Genomic DNA, 24,475 nt, shown 5'->3' on the forward strand with positions numbered 1-24,475 from the left:
AGGGCAGCCTACAGTATTTTGTGTACTTTTGATGAATACTTATACCAGGGTGACATAATAAGAAAAACACAAAAACATTGGTGAGGATATGAGGGTCTTGGAGGTTAAATTCAATCCTTTCTCTGGTTAACGATGTGATCTCATGTGAGTTACTCGACTGATTTTTACAAGACACACTTTGGTCATCTTTGAACAGAGGCGGTGTTACTAAACATACCTAAGAAAATGTTAAGACTCCCTTCTCACCCACCATTCCTCAATAACATCCTTGACAGCATCACGGCCAACAAGAGCCTGATTTGAGGAAAATGATGGAAATTATTATGCTGATGATAAACAGTCATTTTTAGCTATCTTCTACATGCCAGGCACATGTGTTTATAGTCTCATGCGTTACATGGTATTATCCTCATTATGTAGGTGAATAAACTGAGGCACAGAGAGGTTATACATACTGCCAAAGATCACACAAGAATAAGTGGGAGAACTAAAATTCAAACACAAATAAGCCTAAATGTAGAGAATAAACTCTTATTTTTTCTTTTTTCAATAATTCACACATTTGCTTAGGGAAAAAAAAAGAAAGTAATTTTGAATATATTTGGCATTCTCTTTCCTTTATGTGTATCTAAAATTGAATTTGCCCCATCTACATAGATATCTGAGGGTTTAACCACCAGTCAGAATGTTAAAGGACCCTGTGGCAGGCTCAGGAGAGCCGACCTGATGCCCCTAGGACCTGCAATAAATCAGAGTTCAGGAACTCTAGCCGGACTTCCACCCCTCATTCATTTCACATTTCACATGTCATTCTCAGCCTCTCATCCCAAACCAAGATAGGGATTTGCCTCTCTAGCCACTGATAATTGTTTACAGCACTGGGTTCTCTTTCTTGAAGAGAATTCTTAACCATCCATATGATCTACTCATTATTAGGCAGGATCAACTCTGGGTCCCTCCAGACAAGTGACTCAAAAATAACAGACAAGACATCACAAAGTAATACATGCTTGAAGTGTTACCACTTATTGACATCTATTTGAAAAGTTTTCCAGAAAAGTTCTAAGATTCTTAAATTTGTTAACAAGAGTGATTGTGGCCATTCCTTCTCTCCAGTCAATTTTTCATCTAGCATGTCTTAGGAGGCAAAAGAGATAAAGTAACTCATATAAATTTGCTTAGAAATTTATGATTGTTGTCCTTGAAGGATTATATAAGGAGAAAGAAAAACAGATTTAAGAAATATTAGAATTTATTATTTTTTACATCCTCAAATGTTATACGGAGTTTAAGATATTTTAATAATTAAACTTACTGCATAGTTCTTAATATATCACCCAATTTCAGAACTGAGTTTCATAAAGTAGGCAAATATTTAATCCAGTATGCCAATTAAATATTCACTAGGGAAACATGTGTGCAAAACTCTGATTAGAGCTGATAAATTTTCATCAGGAAAGCATGTCTAAGAAAATTGGCATTTTCTAATTTATTACTAAAAATAGAAATATATCCCAACTATTTCTATAGAAAAAAGTGAAAAATTTTAAAGAATAAAATTGATTCTGAGCAAAGAGTGCCATCTCCGAGTAACCAGGTAGAAGGAAAATGTAAAATTCAGAAAGCTAAGATGTCAAAAGTTTGATTTCAGTGACTCATGTGAGGTGAGATTTAAAGAATATCAGCATTTACATTTTTAACTGACTGTTATTTTAAAATGCCTATTAACAATATGGCATTGATACTTTTAGGAATAGTCAAACATTACCTCATAAAACTATCATGGCAATGTTTTTCTCAAAGATCTTAGAAACCTATATAACTTTTGTTTATAAACAATGTTCTGAGTTGAGTGTTCCTCTACTTTTAAAGCAATTGGCTATAAAAGGTTTTAGCAACTAACTACAACGTGATAATCATTTGAGACTTGTAAGCAACCTGACTTGCGAAATATGGTTTATCAGATGAGGCTACTTGAAAATCACATAAGTGAATAAGCATAGATGGATTACAAAAGAATGAAAATGAAGCATGCACATGTAAGTGGTACCTCTCTGACCATAAACAAGTTGTTTACCATATGTATGCCCTAATTTCTCTATGAGGCCATTGACTGCATACTAAAACTCAATTAATTTCAGCCTAATAACATTTATTAATACCTAGTATGCTAATAGTAACTGTCGTGGTATGTTGCTCATGTCCTCAGAGTGCCTATACTTTGATGGAACCCTTAGGGCTCACATGGTTGGGGAAAAAGTCAAGATCAATACAAGATTTTAGTTTATCAATACATGGCACACATTTTTTAAGGGACAAGTCAGAGCGCAAACAGTAAGTCATTTTTAGAAAATGGGAGTTTCAGAAGTCATAGGAGGTGAATAATTCTGGATAAGAGGTAATCATGGAAAAGAACATCTCTGAATCAGTTCTCCTTCCATGACTCTGGGTGGTGAACACACAATGTGATACATACATGATGTATTATAGAAATGCATACTTGAAACCTAAGTAATTTCACTAACCATTATCAGCCCACTAAATTTAATTTAAAAAAGAGCATGTCTGATGGGACTATCATGAAGAAAAGTTATTGTCATTATGTTGTAGCCTTACAGATGTCCCACCTCATCCTACTGGGAGAATCTGAGGCCATCCTAGACAAACTCACATAGTTCCTTGTGCATAAATTCCTCTCTCTCTCCTTCCCTCTCTCCTGTCTTCCCTCCCTCTGTCTCTTCCCTCTTCTATTCTTCCATTCTTACTTACTTCTTCTGAGTTACTCACTTAAAATCCAAATATCAAAGTAATGATTTCTGATATAATTAGATGTACCTTACTTCTAGTCTTCCTTCAATATATTACCTTACAGAATACATAATATATATGTATCTCTCTATCTATACATCAATATTGACCTATAGAGAGAGGTTTCTACACCTCCCCCTATAGCAAGAAGAAAAGTAGCAAATTATACAGAAGTGATTACTATTTAATTGGAGTGCACCTAAACATTGAGAAAGTTACCTTGAAAAGGTTATGTAGCAGAGGAATATGTAGCAAACTATAAAAGATTTCTCCTGGTTAAATGTACAAGTATTTTTTCAGCCAGACATGTATGAATAAAACAGATAATTTTTATATAACAATCAGCTTCCCACTTTACTAAGACTTTCACAATAATCCAAAGATGGCAGAGAATCACTTTAAATGTATTATTAGTTAGCAGGATTTAACCTTTACCATGATTAGAAGTATGTGTTATATTACTATAATTAATAAACAAAATAATTTAATCATAGATGCCATTTAGAAAGATTATTTTCTTTGAAAAAAATCCTCGTACATTGTTTCAACCTTAAAGTGACGAGATTAAGTCATTGCTCTTTTATGCACACAGAGTATAAAAAAATTCTGTAGCAAGAAACGTTTGATAACTAATGTGTTTTGTTTCTGCAAGCCCTGACCCTCCTCTCCATGCATACAGTAATTAGGTTCCTAATTTACCCTGCTTTATTTTTCATCATCTCATTTCTCACCACCTGACATCCAACATGTTTGTGTGTTATTTATAAGTACTAAAAGGTACTATGAGAGCAGTTTTGTTTTATCCATGATTAAATTCCAAGCTTCGGTGGCTGGCACATATTAGATACTTTAATAATATTTGTTGAATTAATGAACGACCATGGCTCTTTGTAAAGCAGAGTACTTTCAGAAGGCAGAGAACAAGAGTCATACTGTTGATTTTTTTTTTTTTTTTTTTTTTTTTTAGTTTTAAAATTGCAAAGGCAGTTATAAGTTTACTTAAATATGAGATCAGTTTAGACTAGTTTTACCTACTCCTGAAACAACCTGAAGTTTGCCAGGTCATGTATGTGTATGTTCAGATGGGGAGAGAAGGTGGTAGACGGAAGATAAAATCAGATGGGAAGCAAAGATGGATGCCATCAAGTTCCAATAAAAGAGCCCTTGGGTATCTGGTGCCTGCATGAACACACACTCAGTTGTTGGATCAATGAACCAGCTACCAGACACTCAGGACTGTCACGTGAATGAAAAATGTGACCTGCTAAATTCCCAGAAATGGGGCATTACATTGAGTTAAACTAAACTTTTCAGCTTCCAATAGGTTTAATTTTGTAGTTCGCCTAAACTATGTGTGGAATTAAACCTATTCAAGAAACTTTTTCCCCCAGCGCCCTGATCTACTTACTTTCATGTGACTCAATGTAGAATTCCATTCTAAATTCATGGATCATTTCAGAAATTATTTTAAAAAAGCATCTCAGATCATATCCATGAATACTATAAAATTACTAGATTAATTTTTATTCAAATTATGTATTACCTAAAATATTATTATACATATTATAAATAATAGGTACTCAAAATAGCTATCAAAATGATTTTAAAAATTGCATTTGATTTTAATATTGACAAAGGACTCTTCTTATAGATTATCTCACTTGAAACTCCCAACTCTTGAGAAGCATATAATTATAATTATCATTATTTTTGTTTACAAATAATGTAATTGAGTTTTACTTGTGATGATGAAAATAATTTGAAAATCCAAAGTTGTAGAATACTATTTCTTAACCACAAATTCATCACCTCTAAAACCCAATATTTCTTCCTCAAATTTGGATTCTAGCTTGACCAATTTCAGGAGAGTAAGCTTAGAGTGTATATTCAATGAAGTTTCAGAAACTCACTGAAATTATATGCAAAACATTTTATGTATTTGTTTTATTTAAATAAGTGATTCTTAAGAGGACCAGAAGGCTATATTGCTTTCCTATTTAAGGAGCACTGAAATCTAGAATTGAAAAATTCCAGCTTAATTTCAGTTATTCATGGTCTGGAAGCTACCAAGGAAGTGACCTGAATTCTTGGTCTCAGATGATAATTGAGTGGTCAGTTAAATAAGGTACCATTCATTACATGACCATATACACAACGATTAGATGTTTTTACCACTATGTTGATTGTTTATATCAATTGATTTTCAAGGAAAACTTGCCCTCAGATCATTGTCATATAGATTTTTCTCAGTTCTCAAAACTAACAAATAAAGTACAGATTATTTCATCAAATTGGAAGTTAGATCATACTACTACCATAGATTTAGTCACGGTTCTTCAAGTGGTAATGAAGCTCTAAAATTCAAATTTCGCTACCTGAACTTTAGATTAATCACCTAGTGGTATTCTGAAAAGAGTGATATTCTGTTTTTTAATGCGCTATACTTAAGATGTATCTGATTCTTTGGTGGCAACTCCCATTAAATAGGTTTTTTTCCTAATAGTTTTTTTCATATAATTAAGCATCTTTGTTATGACAAATTATTGGCTATCTCCCTTTTATTTAAACTTTGCTCTTTTGAGTGTTACTTTGCTAGAAATCAATGGATTTTAAAATACATTCATTTATTTAAATCAAACTTATAATTATATATTTTTTGCATTCATGAGAATGAAACTGTAAAAATACGTACAATTATGAATGCATTGTTTGATTTAAGCCAAAATCTGCTTTTTTTAAATTTAGTGGGTTACATAACCATAGGGTAAATTAGAAATTTTCCCTCCTTTCTATGGTCTTTTGGACTCCAGGACTCAGAAGCCACACATTTCAATTTTGAAGTTTTTTGTTGTTATCGTTTTTCACCTCAAGAGCTGTTGATGGCATACTGACTCTGTTGCTATTTTTGTCAATAATCAGGATATAGACAAAGTGTTTCTAGCTGTATATTACTACCAACAGAGGTTGTATCTTTTTCATAAAACAGAATAATACCAGTTTATAGTGATGCGATATTTAATCATGTTAACTATACGATAAGGATATTATTTTATTATTTTATTTTCTTCCATTTAAACCATTTAAAGATTCCTGACTCATGACATTTTTTCAAAACATGTCAGTTAACATCCCAAATTTGAATAAAGCACTGTGTTTTAAAGTTACTGTTGAAGTTACTGTAGAATTTTTTTTTTTCAATAATATTGGCAGATGCAATTAACGAGAAACAATTTGCTTGGCTTGAGGTATCCCTCAAGTAAATATTTTTGTTCAATGTGTGTGTCTGTATGTGCATAATTTATGTACTATGTTGTTTTTGAATACCCAATTCTGTTTGCAGATTCTTATTTATGAATCTATTCAGTTAACACTAAGAAGAGTGGAATCACTATCATGAATAGCTTTTATTCACGCGAAGCCTTGCTATTTATTCATTTCTCTATTTATTCATTTAGTTTTGATAAGGGGTCCCAATTGGGCATGTTCAGTTTATTCTGATACAAATTCCTTTTTACACACGTACTAACCCTGAATTGTGTGACACGTTATTGTCTACTTTCAATTAAATTGTTTAAAATCTGCCTTTCATTGTCTTTCATATTATTTTGTATATTCACTCTTGATTAGTTGGAAAAAGAAGAGTAAATACCTATAGGTAGTGCTAATGTGGCAAAAAAGGAGAAAATTAAACCATTTACACTTGGCATGATTAATGGGTGTGGCACACTTTCAAGAGTACTGTGAGATTAGGGTTGTCTTAAAATAAAGTGAAGTGTCATGAAAAAAGTTGCTGCTATGATGCCAGCAAGAGTAATAAAGCATTCTTAAAGCTTTTTTTTTCCTCAGTAATGCTCATTGAAATTATTAAACATCATTACTAAAATGCCAAGTGTTAGGTACATGACATAGAGATAAAAGTTCATCTATAGTTAACTTTACAAACATATCGCTGGAATTTGAAACTTAATCATGTAGAAAAATAGCAGTATGCTTCTAAAGAGTATGGAATAAAGTCCATTTCTGATCTTTCTCTGGTCCTTCCTTACTATATAACTCTAAGTTGCAGCTTTGTCTGGCTTTAATCTGAAAATGATATGCCTTTTGTTTGTTTATTCACCAAAAATTATGTAGGGCAAGTGTCTTCCAAGAGCTTTGATATTGATGTATTCCCAAAGCCTAGAATAATAAATGATATCCATAAGTGTTCAATGTATGTTAATTGAATAATATAATTTTAATAATAAAAATATGTACTTTGACTCACATATGAAAACTATCTGCTTGGAAAGATTTACGTCAGTTTCCAATAAACTCTTTTATATAAGAAGATTTTCCCTAAATCTCTTCCCTCTTATTATGATTTTTAGATTTCCTTTAAATGAAGGCATAATGTTATAGTAAAAATCTATTTTTTAATAATTCTATCTTACTACTATATTAAAATTGTGTTCAACAATACTTTTATAATTCTGAAAATGTCCTTTAAATTATAGAGTAAAATAATAAAATTATTACATTTTCTAACCCTTAGCTCACCATTCTTTGTTATGGTCACATGAATGTATTTAATTTTCTTCACACTTATTAATTGAAATCTAATTCTATTTTTACATTTTTTTTTCAAACTGAACACAAAAGAACATTTCTCATGGAGTATGGATTTAATGAGCTGGTAATTAAAGGTGGTCCAGCATTCAGGCCCTGCCTTTTGAGTGGGATCTTGTCAGAGCACAGACAAAAAAAAAAAAAAAAAAAAAAAAATTGGGACTCGCCAGATGAAAGGGGGGTGCTTGTATTTTGTTTACATCTATTCACATACTTAATACTATCTACTAAGTCCAGGCCTTGAGTTAACGCCCAAGATTGCTGAGGTAAGCAAAAAACCATGGCCTGTTTCATATTCTAGAAGGGTAGCGTCAAGAACATGACTGACAAATTTTCTAGGACAAACGGAATTCAAGAAGACAAAGTGGGGGAATAAGAGAGGCTTAACAGACATGAAGAACCAGGTGTAAAGAAAAGAGTTTGAACAATTAAAGAGGGGCACATTTTGGAGATGATGAGCAAGTGTTCAAGGTTAGAAGGAAGAGCACCTGAGGAATTGTGTTGTAGTAATCCAGGCAAGAAATGATAAGACCTGAATGAAGGCAGTGCTCATCTTCTCCACAAGAGAAAAAAGAACGGGGGGTGGGCAGGGGGCACAGTAACCGGGGCTCCTAATGCTTTGCCAATCTAGGTGTGAATGCTCAAACAATCTTGAATACTTAAATACTTAAGAACTAGCTAGTCCTGAGTGATAATTTCATTTTCTTAGTCACAACCCTTTTTAGGGGTTTTAGGTTTAGTTCTAAGTGACCTTCATACCACCAGGAACACTGAAAAGATTCAGTTCTATGTTCCATTCATTATTAAAGTCCTATGATCTCTTCTGTTTGGGCCTAATAGACTTCATCAGCTCCATATTAAAATTCCTCTTAATACATCTCTCAATGGAGTAGAAACTCACAATTACCAGGTTGAGCCAGTGTGCAACCTGAGCTTTGATCATTCTCCTAGTGAGTCTAAAAATATGGCAGGATACTACTCCAGGAGAAGCCCACTGTTGAGTTCAGACCCACAAGTCTACAAATTATGACTATAACCTGGCAGATTAGGGAGAATGGCTTAATCTCATTTTTGGCACTTGTAAAATTGGACTAATAAAACTAACATTGCACGGTTGTACGAGCACTTGTTAAAGCATCATATATTCACATATCAGATAAAATGATGTATAACAGCATGTATCTCTGTGAATAATATTCTGTACATCTTCGGTAGTTGGTATTTCCCTTGCAAGTACTCCCACCGGGAAAAATCTAGTGGAAACGGAAAAGATAAATTTCAAAAGCCTTTCCCTTCTAGAACTCTGCAAATGCTGTTCCACTCACTGTTTCCTCTCTTCACCTGCTTAGCTTCTTCTTTCTTCTGGTCTCAGCTTAGATTTCAGTTCCTTCAAGAAATATTTCTAATAGGCTGAATTCGATGTCCTTTCCTGGGTTCTGGTAGCCTCTGTGTTTTATTAAACTGTCCCATAATAACCTGTTTTCTTTTCAGAATCATATATTAGACTGTAAGTCCTTTGAAGTCAAGACATATATTGATACTACTGTTTCCTCAGTGCCTAACACAGTGACAGGCTCATTGCAAACACCAAAACATGTTCACTGCCTGGCTGATTAATGGAATCAAATTGCTCTGGAAGACAAGTGATAAAAAAAATCCATCATGTCATCATATACAAGGTGTGATCAAAACATATGGTGAATGCTACAATTTTTTAAAAAAAATTATTGCAGTAAAAGACACATTGCCATTAACTCCCCTCAAAATACTCCCCCTCACTTTGAACACACTTATCCCATCATTCTTACCATTTTCAGAAGCAGTTCTAGAAGTCCTCTTTTGTGAGTGTCTTTAGTTGTGCTGTTGTGGCTGTCTCGATGTACTGAATTGATTAAAAATGTTTACCTTTCATGGTTATTTTAACTTTGGGGAAGAGCCAGAGTCACATGGTGCCACATCTGGTGAATAAGGTGGATGAGGACACACTGTAATGTTTTTATTTGACAGAAATTGCTGTACCAGAAGCGATGTGTGACACGGAGCCTTTCCGTTGTGATCACACAATACCGTGAATGCTGCTGCTGAATGCCATCCAATGGAAAGGCAGGGATCTTCAATATGGGAAGTGGCGCATCAAACCTTAGTAACAGTGTGTGACAGTTTCAACTTGCTGGGTGCAGTCAGTCAGGTGTGAGCTACAGTTGAGAGAAGCTGTGTTTTAAAGCGTAAGTCATCTCCATCATGACTACACTCTGTGTCAAACACTGTTTCTGGTATTTGGCAACTTCTGTCAAATAAAAATGTTAGGGTGTGTCCTCATCCACCTTATTCACCGGATCTGGCACCACGCGACTTCTGGCTCTTCCCCAAAATCAAAACAAAAACTCATAGACACAGACAATAGTTTAGTGGTTACCAGAGGGTAAGGGGGGTGGGGGGTGGGAGATGAGGGTAAGGGGAATGAAATATACGGTGACGGAAGGAGAACTGACTCTGGGTGGTGAACACACAATGGGATTTATAGATGATGTAATACAGAATTGTACACCTGAAATCTATGTAATTTTACTAACAGTTGTCACCCCAATAAATTTTAAAAAAAGAAAATCCTCATTATTTTGCATGATACCTGTCATTAAACCATTCTCTCCATCTTGAAATATTTTAATTATTTATCTGAGAGAAGGACATTGCACTTTTCTAATTAAGTTTCGTCTTGAAATGTATATTACTTTAACCTTCTGAGATTTTTGTGAAATTTTTATTTCATTATCCAATGCATTTACAATGACTTGCTGTGTGAGTAAAAGTGATAAAATGTGAGAAAAAAAAAAAAATGATTCGGGACATTGAGACAACCATAACAGTGCAACTAAAATCACTCACAAAAGAGGACTTCCAGAACTGCTTCATAAAGGGGCAAGAGCGATGGAATAAGTGTGTTTGAAGAGAGGGGTATATTTTGAAGGGGATTAATAGTAATGTGGCTTTTACTGTAATAATGTTTTTAACTTAAACCTTCACCATATTGTTTGATCATACTTCAAACAATATATATGGTAGGCTCATATCTATAATTCATAACTTCTATAAGTTACTTGATAGATTATGGTTTTAATACCAGTTGCAAAAGATGATATGTTTGGATTACTGCCATAAACTCCTAATTTTATAAACTTGAGATACCGTTTAATGTCTGTACTTCCTGGAACTAGTGGGAGTAAGACATACTGGTATACTTCTAATAAACTGAGTTCTAACTGAAAGTATAAGAAGATCACTAGAGAACTTTAAAAATATCAATGAGACGACAAACAGATTGCATTTCAATCTGAATACCTGGCTTTTGTAAACAGATTGAGTTCATCCTCATTGGCCCTTTTGCTCCCATGTCATTACTATCTAATTACAAATAACCTCAGATACTGTTGACCTCACAGTTAACATCCAGATTTAAATGCAAAATGCCATGCTTATTTATCTGATTTATTTATACATTCTGATATATACTAGGAATTCTTACTCCAAAATAGCATGAAGTGGAGCTATGTTTGTTCCTGAACAACTTGAAGAATACTTAATTTTACTTTTGCCATTATTTATCTCTGTCTCTCCTCCGCGGGAGCTGCTGTTAAAATTAATTTGCATTTTAGACCTCAGGATTTTATATTGCCATTAGGGTTGTGAAATGCTTTTACTCAGCACAACTAAGAACTGATGTTTTACCTCCCACTAATGGACCTTTAATTAGGCACTGTAATGAACCATTCTGTCATTCCTTCATTTATAGAGAAAAGGTTTTGTATATGTAAGATACAATTTTGACAGAACACCCGGTCCACTGAACCTTGCCAACTCACATCTAATAGATCCTAAATTTATTATTATTTTGTCAGCTGCTGGATTTATCATTTTAATGACACTGTCCACAGTCTTATTTTGCTGCCAAAGAACAGCCTCGCCCTGCTGCAGGAACGTTTGCCGACGTCTTGATCAACAACTCCTGGGGTCCGACTCTGACAATAATATTACTACTTCGGGACCTTGGGCAAGTTATTTAACCTCTGTCTAAGGATTAATTGGTTAATTTTAAAAAGTGCTTTGCAGTAAAAGGTGAGCAGTGGTATGACTGCTAATAGTGATAATAAAATTACCATGCAAGCTTTTATGATGCATTCAGCTACCTCAGACTGTGATGCTATTACGTTGCCAATTAAAATATAAGCTGCTAAATTTATTCTTTGTAAGAATTCAGATTGCTATAATGATGACCACATAGTATTTTTAAAACTTATTTCAAAACAATTAAGAATGGCAATGGTTCCACTTAAAAAAATGTGTTTTTTTTTTAAGAAAAACAAAAAAGACCGATGTTCTATGATGCTGGACTCACTGGAAATTGAAAAAATAGCTCCACACAAAAATACAGTTGTACTGTGACTAAATGTAGCTTTCATACATTAAATTGCTTGTTATTTTATTAACTTGTCTTCAAACAGTTCTCATTCATTTATTTATGATTACTTACTTTTCCATCAGTTTATTTGACAAATGCCACTGTTGGATATAGTCTCAAAGAGGTCACTAGACAAGTAGGAAGAATGTATGCAAATAACACTACTGGGTGAAAAAGAATAGAGCCAGAAAGAGGTGAAGAAGCAATAACTTGAAAATTCAGAGGAGAAAGAGAATAATTCAAACTGAGGGTGAATGTGTACATCTTCTAAAAAGAAATGGTATTTAGGCAGGACAGACAGGTAGATAGGATTTGGCATGGAGAGATGAAGGTGAGGAGGAAAAGAAAGTGCATTTCAGAGGAAGAGAACAGCATGAGAAAGTCACAGTGCCAGGGAAGATGACATAAGAAGAAGCATGATCATGTGCTTTTACTGGACTAAAGAAGAGGCTGCAAAAACAGTTTGGATAATAATGATGGTCTGCATTCTACAGGACAGTAGTTGGTATTGACTCTGATTTGCTTGGAAATCATACACATTTGTGAGAATGGTGGAGGAGAAAGGAAAAAACAAACAAAAAACCCCCAAAAAAACGTGAGTTAGTAAATGCCAGTTGTGATGGAATATTATGTTATGTTGAGAGAAGGGAGATGAGAAAGTGATGAGGACGTGAGTGGGGTTACATGAATATAACTAGATTGTGTTTACCAAGTAAATTCTGATGGCCTGCAATACATATCATTTAAGAGGCAAGTTGAGCATGCAATGTGTAAAAGGGCACTGCCTTAGGGTAGCGGCATATACATATATATATATATATATATATATATATATATATATATATCAACAAGAGAATGGTCTAATGGTCTAATATGAGGAGAATGTACACCTAGAAAAGGAAACGCCACATTAAAACTGAAAGCATCTATTTGCTGCAGCAGAAGTGGCTACCTGCTATAACATCAGAGCCATAATATTTAACATTACTCTTCATTCTCAAATAACTCAGTGCACATAGCTTGCTTATATGCTGTTCCATATACTTTCTACAATGACAAGACCTAAGCCACCCTCAGTGAGGTCCTTCACAATATCAAACAATCTGGGGACCAGAATATTAAGTAACTTTTAAGAATGTGGGTCCTGGAGCTGGATTGCCTGGGTTTGAATCCTGGCTCGCCCAGTCACTAACTGTGTGACCTTCAGGAGGCTCTTTATGCCTCCTCAGTAGGCTCCTCTATACAATGAGAATAAAAAAAACAATACCTTGTTCATTAGTTGAATTAAATAGATTAATAGAATTATTGAAAAAAGGAAGTAAAAGTAATTGCAAGAGTTCCTGAAGGTAGAAAGATGTCAGTAAATGTGATTAAGATAAACAAAACAAAACAAAACATTTTTTATTATGGATAAAACATACAACTGTTTATGTGGCTGCTCTTTTGAGAATAGATACAGAGGGTGCAGAGAGAAAGCATAGATTCAGTTAGTAGTAATCCACATAAGAGATGCTGGTAGCTTCAATGAGGATAGTGGTAATGCAGGTGGGGGAAGTGTTCAGATTCTGGGTGTATTTTAAAGGTAAAAGTGAGAATGGAAGTGGGGTGTAAAAGACAAAAAAAGTCAAGAACAACTCCATTATTTTTGGACCTGAACACTAAGTGTTGTGCTTTACAGATATAAGATAAACTATGGTAGAACAGTTTTAGGGTGAGGCAATCAGGTTAATTTTGAGCCAAGTCAAGCTGTCATTTAGATGTGTAAGGATAAAAATCTGGTATTTAGGAGGTAGGTCCAGCTGGAAATATAAATTTGGAACTATTCATATTTAGATGGCATTAAAAGCCACACAATTAGTTGAAATCGTCCAGACAATGGGACTCATTCTTGGTCACACATGTAAAACATCTGGAAAACTTTAAATAACATAGATGCCTCATTACATGCTAAGAAAATGAAAGTCATCAGAGGTGATGTTTGGGACACTGTATTTTATACAAGCTGTTGAAGCCATTCTCATGTGCAGAGTTATACAGAACTCATAGGTTCAAGGAGTGTTTTAGAGAAGAAAAGAGATACAAGGACAGAGTCACAAGTCACTCCAATATTTTAAAGGTCAGGGAAATAAGGAGGAATTAGGAAAAGACCCTGAGAAGAAGCACCTAGTAAATTGGGAATGAAAGTAAAGATTAAAGACAAGTGTAGAGGTGTTTTAAGTATAGAGTGATTAACTGCTGACTGTAGAGGTAAACTAAGAATTGAGAATTGACCATTGGATATAAAAACATAGATGCCATTAAAATTAATTAATTAACTTGACTTTGATGAAAAATGTTTCCACAGAAGGGTAAAGATAAAATCCTGACATAGGTGGGGGTCAGAAGAATAACAGAAAGAGAGGAATTGGATAGTATATCAACTTTCTAGAGTAGTACTACTGTTAAAAATTGAGCAGTGAACTAAAGTTGTAGCTAGCAAGGGATGTGGGCACAAGGTAAGGTTTTCTAAGAAAGTACTAAGTAAAGAGGAACATATTGATAAAGCAGGAGAAAGAGGGGACAGTTCTGAGATGTGTACTTGAGTAGCGAAGAGGTAACGGATGTATGAGTGAATAGTGTAGCATGAGACGTAGCATGGAGTTCCTACTTTAAAGAAGGAAGACAGAGTCTATAAGTCTAGAATAAAGCAGTTTCAGGGGTGTGGACCAGGAGCTTGTGGCAGTTCTCTTTAGAAGGTGTCTATTTTTATGAATAAGATAAGAAACAAGTTCTTCAGCTGAGAATAAATTTGGGGAGCAGGTTCTGGAGGTTTGAGGAGCAAGAAGAGCATAGACATCTAGGAGAGTCAATGGATTAGTGAAATACAGTAGACGACATAGTAAGTGCCCATTTGAGATTAGTGATAAAACCTGAAGTGAGACCAGTCTAAATAATAATGTTTTGCTTCAGTTGCATTTAGCAATGGGATACCAGTTCAGGAGAGATGGAGGATTAGATTTAGCCATGGTGACGGTTTTCTAGGTAAGAAAAATGGAAGGGAGGAGGGAGCAAGGGAGTCGAGGGTGTATACAAGAGAATGAGTATAATGATAGATTGTGGAATCTAAGTTTGAGAAGAAAGAAACAGAATCTTTAAAATAAAAGAAGGATTAGGAACAATGTAAAGAATTATAGGAGTTGGGAGTGACATAGGAAGTGAAACTGAGGAACAAGGGACAGATGAAATTGAAATAATTTAGGGCATGCAGATAGAGGTAATAAGACAATTTCATAAGGTAAACATCAAAGCTGCCAGACGGACTGTTGGGTGCTGCTTTCACTTACAGTACTGACATCTGTCTCCAGTGTGTTCGGGCTGGCAGTAGCAGTAAGGCTGGTTCCCAGCAGTCACACTGCATGTCCCTCCATTTTGACAAAAATTCTCACAGACTGTCTTACCACAGTTAGGTCCAGTGAATCCCAGTGCACAGCTGCAGGTGGGTCTCCCTATAAGAAAAAAAAAGTAATAAAAATAATATTATTTAACTAAAATGGTTTAATTTGCATGGAATCTTTACTAGATAAGAATCAGGGAGTCAGGGTTTTGGTCAAAATTTGTCCACTGCTTAATCTGTGACTTTAGGCAGCAACATGACCTCTTTGGGTCTCAGTTTCCCAATGTTGCAATGAAGACTCAATTAGATGGTAACTCAGGTTCACGTCGGGTAAAGTAAGCAGAGTTCATTTTATGAATAATTATACATGCACACAAGTATTTTATGCTTTACAGGGCTTGCATTATTCTCCATACTTCTATTTTCATGTCCATTTTGCCTTATCAATTATTTTTGCTCTCCTCGTGTGGTAATGCAGGTTGTATTGACCATTAGAATATAAAATAGGGAAAATCATATTTCCCAGTGTTTAATCATCATGTATCAACCACTGCCGAATCTACATAAAACATGAACTTAAACTTACTATAAATACGTATTTTAATAAGTTTAAAGTGGGCATGTCATCTAAAACAAGATTTAGGAACATTAATTATTTTATTAGATTTAAATACACATACTGGATTTAGCATATAAGTACTTACTAAGTCCTATTTTATTTCATTTTGGCATTTTTATTCATGGTCAAGGACTGTCACTTGTAGTCTAGTAAGATGATTTAGAAGTCTAATGCTAACAGCACACAATAGCAAGTCGATGGGTCATCTTTAGATATTTTTCATTATTTGCTCTGTGGGAACTAATATCACAATGGAAGATGAACAACCCTTTAAGGTGTTTTGAACATAACAGTTAACTGTTGTATCAGGAATGAGTCTCTCTAACTGCCTGAAGTGTCAAGGACCGAGTAGAAAATTGAGTAGAGAACAAGCTCTGTAGGAGAGGTGAAGAAGAACACAACAAAAATGAATGACTGCCATTTGTAATGGGGAGAGAATGAGGTTGAGAGGTTGTACAAATGTAAAGAAATAACATGAAATAGAATACAAAAAAGAAATTGAGTTATATATCTCAATTAACTAGAATTCAGAAAATGTCCTTCAGTTGGTGGCATCGGAGCATATCCAACCATCTCCTCCCTCACCTTTGTAGACATGAAGCATACCTAGAATGGTCAGAAAAATGCATGAGTGTAAGACAAGACTTGAAGTGTGAAAATGATATGCTGTCTCTATTGCAGTAGAGTCTACATTCTACGTCGAGGACAACTCTACATTTTTTTTTGAAAAGCATTCTTAAGCGAATAAAATGTCTCCAAATAAAATTTATCTGCATTTCCAAGAGAATGAGTAAATGAAGTTTCACAATTTATATATTTATTTTACTTTGACAGGGCTCCACACACTTAAAAATGCTAGAGCTATTGCTTCTCGAGGAAGAAAGTTATATACACTTTTATATTGAGTAGTTATATACAGTTTTATGCTTTAAAACTGATTTCTAAATGCTATTACTTTGGTGGCAGATAAATGGCTGTCAATAGGTTGAGAAAAAAAGGTAAATTTTATATACATCAAAAACTGATTAACCTCATATTTTCCATTGTCAGAATGTGGCTTTAAAACTTTTAGATAAAGATTTTTCTTATAATGGTAGTGAATTTTCTAGTTGTTGATTATATCCCGACAGCATGTCTTCACTGGAACCATGATGGGTGAAAAATAAAGACTCAAACTATAGAATAAATGGTGGTGGAAGATAAAGAGGTTAGACAGTTATTGGAACAGTTATAGGAAAACAAAAACCCTACACAAAAATCATTCCTCTTCAGCCATAAGAACCACTGAATGACTTACAGAGAAACAGAACATATATACAGGAACACAGATGAATATAAGATGAAAATAAAATACTCAGAAAATACAGGAGAAATCAAATTGCATTAGAACAAGCAGAAAAAGGGCCATACGGAGCTAGGACTTAAACATAGTAGATTTATGCTTTCCTACATTACTTTCTAGGTGTTTTGTTGTTGTTGTTGTTTTTTTTTTTTTTTTTTTTTTTTTTTTTTTTTTTTTTCCCTCTTTTTAAACTTAGGAGTGAAAAAAAGTAAAACGATAGACGTTTGGAAAAAAAAACCACAAAAAAACAAAACAAATGCAACTTGCTAAGGCACTTGAGAATTCCTCTGTTCTAGTCACTCAGAGAAACAGCACTATGCTTTCATCTCATCCACAGCTGTTTTGAAACTAGGGCAGAGTGACCAGGTTGTCCCCCAGCTGGCATATGTCTTCCATCATTTAGATTCTGGCTGAATTATTTTTAAAAAGCTCCTATGTCTCTTCCTTTGAAGAGAAGATTTATTTTTGACAAGGAGAAATCTCTTCATAGTCAGGGGAATATTATCTAACTTGAAATTGTGTGAAGGTACAGCAGATCTTTTGTTTGCTGATGGGGAATGAAACATCTGTTGCAGAATTTTATAATGGGCTTCGTCTAATATTTTCCTTACTCTCTCTGGGTGCACCCTAACATGTTGCATTGGATTCATTTATAAAGGTTTTTTAGGTAGCTGAATTTGATTTTGACACTTGAAAAGGAAAGAGCACTTTTACAATGACTAAGATATAGCAGTGATGTATCCAGGGAGCTGGAGTTTAGACAGCCGACAAGGGGAGCACAGTCAGGAAGAGCGTTGACCTGAGGAAGGAGCGGGAGGGGAACAGTTTGTTGGCTCTAATCAGTCTAGTTTCTATATAGCATTCTTAGCTGAGACCTGAAGACTGTAGGTTGTCTGACTGCCTGGATTTACAGACTGTGCCAGTTACTGGTTGTGGGCACATAATACCTCTCTGCTTACTTCCTCATGTTTAAACTGAGGGCAATGACGGTACCATACCTCATGAGTTGTGTAGAATTACATAGAATACTTGAGATAACACATGGAAAGTATTTCTAATTGTGCCAAGCACATAGAAAACACTCAGTTACATTTTCGTTCTTTTTCTTATTATTCCTATTGAGTGAGATATACCAAATACAGGTATGACTCTGTGACTGTATCTACAAAGACACTGTGACACTCTAGGAAAATTATTCTGAGAATTTTCTTAAATTACACATTTTATATCCATTAATTATTTAAGATCAAATTAAATGTAAATTTGTTTGCATGTCAGTGATGGGATAATAAAGAATTCTCCATCAACTTTGCTTGCTCTTAGACTCCAACATTTCAAACTTTTGAAGTATGGGTCCTTCTCTCTTCTTTACCTGCTAAACATGCTTAATCCTACCCCTTAAAAGAAAGAACACACACACACACAGACACACACAGAAACAAAACAAAAAAAACAAAAACAACACAACACAAACATAAACATAAAAGCAAACCTAATATTTGCCAAGTGCATATACTTATATAGCTTCAAATTTTGGTACATCCTTGAACTTTTCCAAAAGAAATCGATACTCACTGCTTCCAATTCTACCAATATATGACAAAATAAAATCCTTGGTCATAAAGTCACATTCTAATCCTTCCTAGGTTTACAGTTTTTATTTTTTTAAATACACAAAACAATGTGTATTAATTGGTGACTTCTCTTTTCTCAATGGAGAGATCAGATCCTTTGATATGTATGTATTGCTCATGTAAATCAATTCTGATTCCCTGGTGGTAACAAAGGTTTAGGAATGAAGAAGTTAACGTTTAGTGTTGTCTTTATTGTGTATTTATGCACTGCTACAAAGCTTATGTCTAATCTCTTAATCCTAAAATCCACAGATCTCTTCTCAATCATCATTCTCAAATTTTCTCTGTAATTTTACATGTTTAACATCTACACTTGAAAATACTACCAATTAATATTGATCAATGTTTTTTCAAAAGCATATATTTTGAGTACTATCAAAGTATATTTGTTGGCATTTTTAATAACTTCATATAATACTGGTATCTGTCTTTTAAAAGCTAGATTTATTTAATAAAGTTTTATTTAAACTGATTATATAAATGCTACTCACCAGTATGAGCTAATAAATATTGCATGACTTTAAGTTGGTAAAATAACGTCTCTGCTCAATATTGGACAAATTAATTATTACTCTTTTCTATATAAATTCAATGCTTGAAAATGTGTGGTTGATTGTTATGAAGGAGTGCTGGCAAAAGTAATTACATGTGAACTTCCAACGAGACAGTGACTATGCTTATTATTTCTGAGATGTAGATACCTGCTAGTGAACATCATTAGTTGGTTCTCTTTTTAAGCAATTTATTTGAATTCATGCTCACTTGTCTATGTGAACCATGCTGCTTACCCATTTAACTTGGTACTGGCCGAGTCAATCTGGTGCTCATAAATTTTTGTCCTTGATATAATGTTTTATATCTAACCAGTCTTCTGTGCATATAGTCATTGTTCAGTTCGAATAGTCTGATAAACACATTAAGTCCAAATAATAGCCTTTATTGGCATTTAAACTGCATGACATATTTACAAACGTGTTTGTTTTGTTTTGCTTTTTTTAACTTTTTTTTATTAGTTTCAGATCGCATGTTAAGTGAAATAAATCAGACAGAGAAAGACAAATACCATGTGATCTCACTTATATGTGGAATCTAAAGAAAATAATAAATGAATGAACTAATCAGAAACAGTCTCAGAGACATAGAGGAAAAACAGAATTGCTAGATGGAAGGGGGGGTGAGGATAAAAATGTTTACATTTAATGTTCTGCTATGAAAACACTATGCAAGAGTTATATTACTCTTTACTATGTAAAAGTTATATACTCTTTACTCACAACATCGTTACTATTTGGACAAAAGCCAGATTCTTGTTCCTTTATACAAATAAAAAAGCTAAGAGACAAATCACCACAGCATCATGTATTTAGTTGTTAGATTGCAATCAGAAAGCCTATATCCTGACCTCTTACCCCCAACACTACTCTCCTTTGTAAAATCTGTCTTCAATTCTGACTTAGATTCAAGTAAGAAAAGTTTTGAATACTTAAAAAAAATTGCTAGCCTTTTTGATAAAGAGATTTGACATTCCACTTTTTAACTTAATATAATGTTGTCCTTGACGGAAAGTAAGTGCCCATTTATACATAATTTTAGCAAGCTGGCTATAGCTGTCGCGTTGTCATAAGTATCATCAGGATTACAGAGAACTATTCAGCAAAGCCTGACAAAGAAAAGGAAGAATTGTGGGCTTTATCAACTCCCTCCCAGGTACTACTTAATATATTTTGACATGTTTCAAATTATAGGTCACAATCTATTTATACTTCTGCAAAGTTCATTTTCAGCTAGCAATGTGGAAATGAGACTCTAACATTTTTGTCTTTTCTGTGTATACAAGTAGGCCAACTCAAGCCTTTTGACATTAGCCTAGAGAGCCATAAGACTAAATAGTTTAGTATTACACTAACAAATGGTCCAAACGAACCAGTAACTGTTACTCATGAAGCCAGCTCCAGAATTACAGAGAATCTTACTTTCATTCTCTCATGTGTTTGTTGTGAAGATTCAAAGACCAAAAACAGTGCCTGGCACACTTAGTAAGAAGATATATATATGTGTGTGTGTGTATGTATGTATATATATATATATATATATATATATATATATATATATATATCTCATGATATATATATACATACATAACATATATATTTATATATGTATATGATCCTGATCCTGATAATAATTATTGTTATTTTAATTTCTAGTAACAGTAATTATTATTAATTTCTGATTATAACAGTATTGCATGTTAATTGGAGAACATTTGTAAAATACAGAAATATAAAGAAGAATCTATTTCCTTATATAGACACGTTATTCATGCTTATTTTCCATTTGGGTTCATATTATATAACCAGTATTATTTCTTGTCCTTTTTAACTTTAAAATACAATGTGAACACTTTTCTATGTCATTATATGATCTACAGTTGTTATTGTATCATATAACATTCACCTTTTATATATGCTATATTTTCTATATTAACTATTTGGATTCAAATTTTTACCTCCAACGTATATTATAAATAACACCACATTGAACATTTTTACATCTAAATATTTTGCTTTTTATTATTATGTAATCCTTGAGTATTTCTAAAAATGCTATTATTTAATTATAGAGCATTGAAACTTTATTTGGGGCAATGGACTGGACAGGAAGATCTTGAATGAATGAGAAGGAAATTTTTCTCCATCTCCTCATGTAGGCTCTAAGGGCTCTAAGGGCCCTTCCCATTGCAGTGAGAAGATTTTGAATATTTTTTTTTCCATTAATAGGGACCTTTTCTTCCTGCTCCCTTTCGGGAAACAAAACTTCTACAGATTTTTGGGTAGCTGCCTCGGAGAGGGATTGCTGGGTCATATGATAATTCTACTCTTAATTTTTTGAGGAACCTCCACACTGCCTTCCATAGTGGCTGTACTAATCTGCATTCCCACCAACAGTGTATGAGGCTTCCTTTTTCTCCACAGCCTCTTTGACACTTGTTACTATTTGTCTCGTTGACGATAGCCATTATAACCAGTGTGAGGTAATATCTCATTGTGGTTTTTACTTGCATTTCCTTCATAGTTAGTGAAGTTGAACATTTTTTCATGTATCTGGTGGCCATTTGTATGTCTTTCTGGGAGTACTCCGATGTTCACTGCAGCATTATTTACGGTGGCGAAGACATGGAAACCAAAGTGTCCTTAGATAGATGATTGGATAAAGAAGAAGTGGTATATATACACAATGGAATACTACTATGCCGTACCAAAAAAAAATGAAATACTGCATTTGTGACACCATGGATGGATCTTGACATTATTATACTATGGGGAATAAGTCAGATGAGAAAGTTGAAGACCATACAATTTCACTCATATGTGGCATATAAAACTGAAAGCAACAAACGAACAAGACAAACAAACAAAAACTCATACACACAGACAACAGTTTAGTGGTTACCTGAGGGTAAGGTCTAAGGGTGGGTGGTAAATAGGATAAAGGGGGTCAGCTATATGGTGATGGAAGGAGAATTGACTTTGAGTGTTAAACCCACAATGAAATACATATATGATATATTATAGTACGGTACACGTGAAACCTATATAATTTTACTAACCAGTGTCACCCCGATAAATTTAATTAAAAAAGGGTGCACCGAGTTGATTTTAGAAGATGTAAAAAACAGAATAAATATTCATAAAAGTGAAAATTCATTGTAAATATAGTTAACTATATAAGTATCCTAAATTATATCCATAATGAAAGAAAAATCACAAATTAATCTCTATTTCTATAATAGAATGACTGAATAATGCAATGCTTTACTCTCATCTCCAACATTTTGCCCACTCTTTATCTTATATCTTTCCTTCTATGAGTAGGTCATAGAAATGAACTACACGGGCCTTTGTTGATATAATCAATGTCAAACTATTTCATTTTGTACTACTTTCCTCTATGAATAGCTCTCATATACATATTGTATTTTTAGCTTTCTTTATTAAAATCTTAAGGAATGACAAAAAACTCATTTCTACATGCAAAGTTTTAATTATGCCTCTCATATGTGTGTTTTTAATTAACTGGTGACATTTCTTTTGTTCAATTATTATAGTTCTACACAACTGTCAAAAACATAAATTTTAATTAAGTCTGCCTCAAAACTCAGTTATATAGTGTCCGCATACAAATTTGTCAAAAGGCTTAACTGTAAGTAAAATAACAATGAATAAATCCATGAATTTCTCAACAGGATTTGTTTAACAAATTAAAATTTATCTGGAGATAATGAGGTTCTACAGTGTGTAATACCAGACAATGTTTTATAAAACCATATTTTTGACAGTGAAAACTGCTTTGTAAATAACTTAACTGGATATTATATTATTACTAATTATTAAATGCTTTAAGACAATAAACTTCCTGAATATAACGCAGGTTGCATTCATGAGGACTTATTTATATTACTACTTTGAAATATAATTTGTTCTGAACATATTCTCTATCTAAATCAATATCTAATAATCTTAATGCATAGATAAAGTTGATATATTATAGATTTTAAGAATTCAGCAAGATCTGGACAAATGATTTGAATAAAACATTACAAATTGTGCTGTATCTATATATAGGGCAGGATCCATTAATAAGAAAGCAAAGTCAGTGTTTCATAGGGATTTGATCAGTTGCAATTTGAATATGTAGCCATTGTTTGGGGTAACAATCTGTTTAGTCAGCTTAATTATTTCCAAAGATAAATATAAGAAAGTCATCTGGTTATAATTCAATGATTTTTATTATTATAATGAGAAAATTAAGTTAACAATTAAAGAATACAGTCCCTAAAAACTCATTTGTATAAAAAAAGCTTTCCTAAAATAAAAGGTATCTGTGTTACTAAAATAATATTACAGGTCATATCCTTTTAGAGCCCATTCATTGGATTCTCATTTGCGCATTCAATGAAAGTCGCATTTCTCCCACAGCAATAAAACATACTCTACTGTATGGCCCAGCTTCCCTGAGGCAGGATGAAAATATGTAGTAAGATTCCTAATGCCTTTATTATTTCAATCAATTGGCTACATAGTTTTTTTTTTGCAGAATTCAATTAAGTAGTTAGAATACCTTAATTATCAATTAATCACATATCAAAATATTTATAGACATAAAACTATCAAACTTAAAGAAATAGTAATGCTTTTACTATTAGAATGCAAATCAGAAACAGCTTGGTTCCTCTGAGCTTCACTGAAAACTCTTCTTAATGTGACTCTTTCAGTTAGCATTATGCTAAATACTTCAAAGAATAGCATAAGCAATAGAAGCAGTGAGAACTCCCAGTAAGACAGAAATTAATCATGTTGAGGATGTAAAGATGATATGGATTGATTTTCCATTTCACTAACTAAATTTGCATTTATGTAGTAGAATTAAATGTGCATAGATTGCACTCTAATAGTTGCATAATGTCCTTTGCACCAAATAGTGGAATCAGCAAATTATATTTTTATTATGCATTGGGGTTAATTTTTTTCCCATAGGGACATATTTAAATTTAATAGAAGTCAGTTGGAAATACGTTTCAAGATTCAGTTACATGCTGTAGAAAACATTTTTTTGCAAACATAGCTGTTGCATAAAT

At 33.6% G+C, this 24,475-nt stretch overlaps 1 protein-coding gene across 3 annotated transcripts in view; it reads right to left on the reverse strand.

Moving 5' to 3' along the window:
* Window positions 1-24,475, reverse strand: part of LRP1B (LDL receptor related protein 1B) — a 1,805,568-nt gene that overhangs the window by 49,584 nt on the left and 1,731,509 nt on the right. For all 3 annotated transcript variants that reach the window (XM_074335779.2, XM_074335774.2, XM_074335783.2), the window contains exon 84: window positions 15,193-15,354. In XM_074335779.2, the coding sequence (XP_074191880.2) occupies window positions 15,193-15,354 (162 nt within the window). The remainder of the gene's footprint in view (window positions 1-15,192; window positions 15,355-24,475) is intronic.

This window comes from Rhinolophus sinicus, chromosome 17, assembly GCF_057876585.1.
Source record: "Rhinolophus sinicus isolate RSI-liver-muscle chromosome 17, RSI-T2T, whole genome shotgun sequence".
Lineage (NCBI taxonomy): Eukaryota > Metazoa > Chordata > Mammalia > Chiroptera > Rhinolophidae > Rhinolophus > Rhinolophus sinicus.